General features: G+C 41.0%; 1 protein-coding gene across 5 annotated transcripts in view; it reads left to right on the top strand.

Moving 5' to 3' along the window:
* Positions 1-1,126: 1,126 nt before the first annotated feature.
* The window catches only part of golim4a (golgi integral membrane protein 4a), a 28,147-nt gene continuing 23,273 nt past the window's right edge, over positions 1,127-6,000 (top strand). For all 5 annotated transcript variants that reach the window (XM_088345734.1, XM_088345732.1, XM_088345733.1 and 2 more), the window contains exon 1: positions 1,127-1,688. In XM_088345734.1, the coding sequence (XP_088201860.1) occupies positions 1,502-1,688 (187 nt within the window). In that variant the 5' untranslated portion in view covers positions 1,127-1,501. The remainder of the gene's footprint in view (positions 1,689-6,000) is intronic.

Below are 6,000 nucleotides of genomic sequence, written 5' to 3'. Positions count from 1 at the left end.
ATTTTCTCCTTTTATACTTCCTTTTTTTCTTAACTTCTTTATACAACATAATCATTCCTAATATAATGCATCAAAGCAAGGGAGCCGTTTGAGAGCCGGCTCTCTTTAATGAGTTGAGCTGAAAAAGCTGATTCTCTAAAAAGAGACGGACTTCCTTTCACTACACAACTACCACGGAATGATGCATGATGGGAAATCCCCAGGCGGCAGACGCATGCGCACAGTAGCATCAAAAAGCTCGCTTAATTTGCAACGAAATAAACGATACCGAGATAGAGGCTACCCCGGCGAACTCGTTTGACTTGATTGAATTGCCGTTTCGTGATAGTCGGTGTATACCGGATGGTACCCATCATTGACAAATTTGCGTTTTTCCGTACAGATTTTCTCGTACGTCGTACACGTCTTAAAATGCATAATAAACGTACTTTGTACGGCAAAAACGTACAGGTTTACAGGTATGTTAAAGGCTCTCCAAATAAATGTGACTTGACTTCAATTTGCTTAGAGTGCGTCTTGGATTTGGGGTTTTAGTCGAATTTTACAGGAAGGTTAAGGGGTTAATGTGTAAAATTGGATGGATACAAATGAACAGGGTTGGGTAGGGTTACTTTAACTTGATTACTTTCAATTACTTTTGGATGACTCCAATACCAATTATGCTAATAAAAGACAAAAGAAACTAAATATGAATAAAATTATGACTCACAACACGTGGTAAGCTTTCTCTTCTGGCTTTGATCTCTGATCTCCGGCAAAACTAACATAAAATGCGACAGAAACAAAATGAAAATAAATCCAGACAGCTTGCCAACATTTTTTCCGTTCCATGTATTCCGTTACTCCCCAAGCCTGCACAAAATTTAGTCATTTTATTCATATTTAGTTTCTTTTGTCTTTTATTGGCATATTTGGTATTGGAGTAATCCAAAAGTAATCGAAAGTAATCAAGTTAAAGTAACTCTACCCAACCCTGGATACAGATGAGATACACGCGTAAAGAAATCCGACAACTTCTTTTAACTGACATCTCCTCCTGCCAATAGGCGAAGGGTATTTTTGTAGGGGGCGAGATTATGTAAATAATGCTGACTCGGGGGGCGGGACTTCCCGTTTATTTGCGGTTGGATCGCTAGGATCTACCGGGTTGACACGTAACTCAAGTTAAAGGTGCTCTGCAGGCCTTTTCGCTCATTTCGGACTCAACTTTTGTATAAGTTCTCTAACTCGAATACAGATAAACGAAGAGAAAAGGGCGAGTTTTGTTATTCGAAAAAACCCCGAAGTCGTCAGTGAAAAGCCGCGCGGCCACTTGGAAGTGAACACAACCGCAGCCGTGAGTGTTACCGTGCGAAAAGTAATGTTTGCGTCCACTCGTCACGTCTGCGTGGAAATTTCACCCGAGTGAGACTGCGAGCTTTTTTCGAGTGGCGTGTGGAAGTTTCACGCAGGCGAGACGGAGCTCACTCGCTCAGGCGGTGGGGAGGGGCGCGGGTACAACATGGGAAACGGGGTGTGCTCGCGGAGGCAACGGAGGATTTTCCAGGTTCTCTTGCTGCTCACCGTCGTCTGCGGGATGATGTATGGCGGCATGGTGTCGTACGAGATGAGGAAGGAGTTGAGGAGGACTCAAGCTATGGCGCTCAAGTACCAGCAGCACCAGGAGTCTTTGTCGGCTCAGCTCCAAGGTAAACACGGTAGTGATTGACTCCTGTCACGCGTGACAAGTTGTTGCAACTCGCTTAGTTTAATGTTTGTCTTGTGGATTTGGGCCTTTATCTAATGTCTCTGTGTGTATTTGAAATATCCTGGCAACAAACTTAATAGGGCTCTCAAGTTTCTTCAACGTATGCTAAAACGTGTGTTCGAGACCAAATGTTTTCCGATTGAACTCCTGGAATTCAGAATGAGCAGTCTGAAACCAAGATACCCTGAAACTATAACATACCTATCAAGCTCCAGGGCTCCATGCCCTTACAAAATGTCGTATTTTCCCTTGCAAGAAACAAAATAATCTTACACCATATTTTTTTCCCAACGTGTTTATTTATGTAGTTTAACATGTTATATTGTACATGTGTTTCGTTATATAATCTCATCTCATTAGCTACACCGCTTATCCTCAGTAGGGTCGCGGGGGTGCTTGAGCCCATCCCAGCAAGCAGTGGGCAGGGGACACCCTGAACTGGTTGCCAGCCAATCGCAGGGCACACAGGGACAGACAACTCGCTCACTCACACCTAAGGACAATTTGGACCGGCCAATCCACCTGAAATGCATGTCTTTGAAATGTGGGAGGAAACCGGAGTGCCCGTAGGAAACCCACGCAAGCACGGGGAGAACATACAAACTCCGCACAGGAAGTCCGGTAGCTAGATTTGAACCCACACAGGAGGTTCCCACCCTGAGTTGCTCGACATGAATGAGGTTTATTATAAAAAAGGTTCAAAAATTAAGTAGCTTGGACGTTCACCGTAGAAGGATAAAATACATGCAAATATAATTAAGTAGAATAATACATTTTCTTATTCAAATTATTAAGTCATTTTCTGCATTCAATTATTGTTGGTAATACACTGATTAAAGGGATGACCACAAACCTGTCTTTTTTCCATTTTCTCCTTTTATACTTCCTTTTTTAACTTTTTTATACAACATAATAATTCGTAATATAATGCATCAAAGAAGTGAGCCGTTTGAGAGACGGCTCTCTTATGAGTTGAGTCGAAAATGCCGGTTCTCTAAAAAGAGACGGACTTCCTTTCACTACATCACTACCACATGAAATCCGAGGCTGCAGATGCATGCGCACAGTAGCATCAAATTGCTCGCTTCGTTTGCAAGGAGAAAAAAACGATAGAGATAGCGGCAAACTCGTATGACTTGATTGATTTGCCGTTTCGGAATAGTAAAGGTGTATACCGGATGGTACCCATAATTGACAAATTTGCGCTTTTCTGTACAGATTTTCTTGTGCGGCATACACATCTTAAAATGCATAATAGATGTACTTTGTATGGCAAAAACGTACAGGTTGACAGGTATGCTATAAAGCTGATATAACGCACTCAAAAGTGCTGTAATATTCCACTTGTGAATCAATTTTTTACAAACATGGTCTAGTTACATTCACGAGAATCCAATGACAACAACGACAACAGCTGTGTAAAATATTAAGTGTGAATAATTAATGATTGACTTCTGGAAAGAGGAGTCAAACGTTTATAACTCTTTCACAATTTCGAAAAAAATTGGCCAAAGTAAAATACACGGCTGCAAAGGTTTTAGGGCTGTATACTGGTTATCTCCAAACTGCCACTTTTGGAAACACTTTGACATACTTGTAGATAAACGTTTAAAATGCAATGTTTAGTTTTAACATTGTCATCAAGTATTTGAGTTTTTCCTTGCCCTCCTGTAGATTTTAGCTCAGGGGATGGTGTAATAATAGTCTGTGGTTTGCAATAATCTGTGTTCTGTGCGGCCCCCTTGAGACTCTTTGTGATTAAGGGCTATACAAATAAATATGACTTGACTTGATGGATACAATGTTTTTAACGACTCACGTCTGTCATTATTAATGTTTTAACAACTGACGTTTGTTCCTCGGAGTGCGTGGATTTAATTTCTTGTACATTTTTCACGCAGTCTGGCATAATCCCCAAACTTTTTTATCGTGAAATATGTGTGTAAAATGTACAACGCGTGTCATCGAAACCGTATTGTTTTAAATGTAACTTGAATCTTAAAGGGATTCCCCAACTCTTAATCATACAAAATGTGAGAAAATTGTACATGTATTTTGCATAATAATTATATACATGTCATTGGTAAATTCAAATTATTTTCCGAGATTACGCATTTTGAAGACAGTCTGTTTCATTTTTTTGAACTCTGACGTCACGTGAAGCACAACAGTCACCCTATTGGTTTACATGTTAACTAGTCGAACAGGTTTTGGCATTTTAAGCCAAGTTTTTGGTAGTTCTTGTGGAGAAAGGCTCGGCGTAGTGTTGCAGGTGGCTGCAGCAATGGTACAAGACATTGCAAGGAGCCAAAATGGGGCCAACCAGCAAAAATAACACACAGAGAGCTAACATGGGATAAACCAACGAACGGGGACCCATCGTCGGAAAAAAACGGGAGGCTGGATGACCAAAAACATGCAGTAAGCTGCCAGGATAACAGCGAGCCATGCCAGCAACAAACACGAACCAAGCTGGGAGAAAAAAAGCAATGAGCGTGGCCGGCTGGTCAGCTATCCGACTGCTAACGGGGCCAACCTAGACTAAACAAAACTGGAAGCCTTCAGAGCCCACACGCTAACATGGAGCTATTTGGGCAATATTATATTAATTGTGATCAAAGCACACACCTCAGACAAAACAGTTCCAGCAGTAAGATACTCTCTACTACAGCTCCAGTTTTTGAAAGTTTTGTTATTCTGACAAAGTTGGAGACACTGTTTTGTGGTGATGGAACATTAAACATCTGGCCAGTCTTGCTTGGTTTCATGCTCAATAACTAAATTGCAAACGAGAAATAAAACATCTTACCTGACACCACAGGAACAAATTACATGTACATAGTGGACTGCAGATGTTACAAAAACTAGGTACTAGAAAAAATTGGATTTGAGTTTAGTTTATTTTTGTAGTTTACCTCTTCTGTTTTTATCAAGTGTATGCAGTTTAGAACCTAGCAAAACGGTAGTCACAGAGTTGAGTTGATTTAAGCATGCAGCCTTGTAGTAAATTTTAACTGAAATCCATAAAAAGTTGGCACGCTTCCTTCTACTCATAGATGGTTCCTAATCATGTGAGCTACATCTGGGCATCCAGAGTGGTGAAGACCATGTTGAGTTGGTATATGTATGTTTACATTGTTGTTTCGTTCAACAAACTTTCCATGCTACATTACGAAATTAAATTTTCAGAAATTGTAATGTTCTGTATCTTTCGGCTTTTCTTTGGTTGTCTTTTTGTGGGATTATGCTCTTTGATGTCTGAAAGATATGATTTCACAAAGAGTACAAGACAGATCGTTTACCTGTTAAATAGAAGTTCGTCCACCCATCCATTATCTGCACCGCTTATCCTCAGTAAGGTCGCCGGGGTGCTGGAGCCCATCCCAGCTATCCTAGGGCAGTGGGCAGGGGATACCCTGAACTGGTTCCCAGCCAGTCGCAGGCCACACAGACGGACAACTCACTCGCTCATACACACCTAGGGACAATTTGGACCGGCCAATTACCCTGACATGCATGTTTTTGGAATGTGGGAGAGTAAAAAATTAAAAACTAGTTCAATGGCAGTTTAAACTGTATAAAAACAGTATGCAATCAAACAACTGTCTTTTGTGGAGAGAATCGGAGAAAAATATGGATAGTTGGTAGCGGGCCTCAGGAAGAGACCAAGTTCTGGTAATGTTATAGCTGACTCCCGGCAGGAAAAACAAATGTCGGGCTTGACAGGTTATGTTAGGTTAGCCAAAGGACTGTCAACAAGAAATACAACCCAGTTTCCCTATTATTCATCATAAAAGGACTTTGTGTTCCTGATCACCTACTTCTCTCGCCCCAAAAGGTAACTATTGCAGGGAGACTAAAGACCAACATATCGTTGTAGACCCATGGTAACATCAAACACCGTCTGTTGGACCCAATCAGTATGGCCGGCTGTCTACATACTGGTATACAAGTGATGAGAAACGATAGCTATTGTCATCTTTCAACAAATTAAACTATACCACTAGCATACCAGGGGTGGGTTAGGGAGGTTGTAGTGATTCAACTGTGGGTGAAGTAGATAGTTGTCTGATTGTTGATCACCGTAAAACAGTTCATGACCTTTATCCAGTGTGTTGTTTAATCTTGTGACTGACCAGATTAGGTTTTAGCAAAGAGCTCAACTGCCAGCTAAGTGGATTGTCTGTTTTTTACCCTTATGGTTAGTGGGGTTTAATACTTAATGCAAGACACACACATTTATATCTAGTCTG

The sequence above is a fragment of the Urocampus carinirostris genome, chromosome 10 (assembly GCF_059441175.1).
Source record: "Urocampus carinirostris isolate Australia breed hairy pipefish chromosome 10, RoL_Ucar_1.0, whole genome shotgun sequence".
Taxonomy (NCBI): Eukaryota; Metazoa; Chordata; class Actinopteri; order Syngnathiformes; family Syngnathidae; genus Urocampus; species Urocampus carinirostris.
Note: the sequence above shows the minus strand (reverse complement) of the source record. Positions and strands in the feature narration are given on the sequence as shown.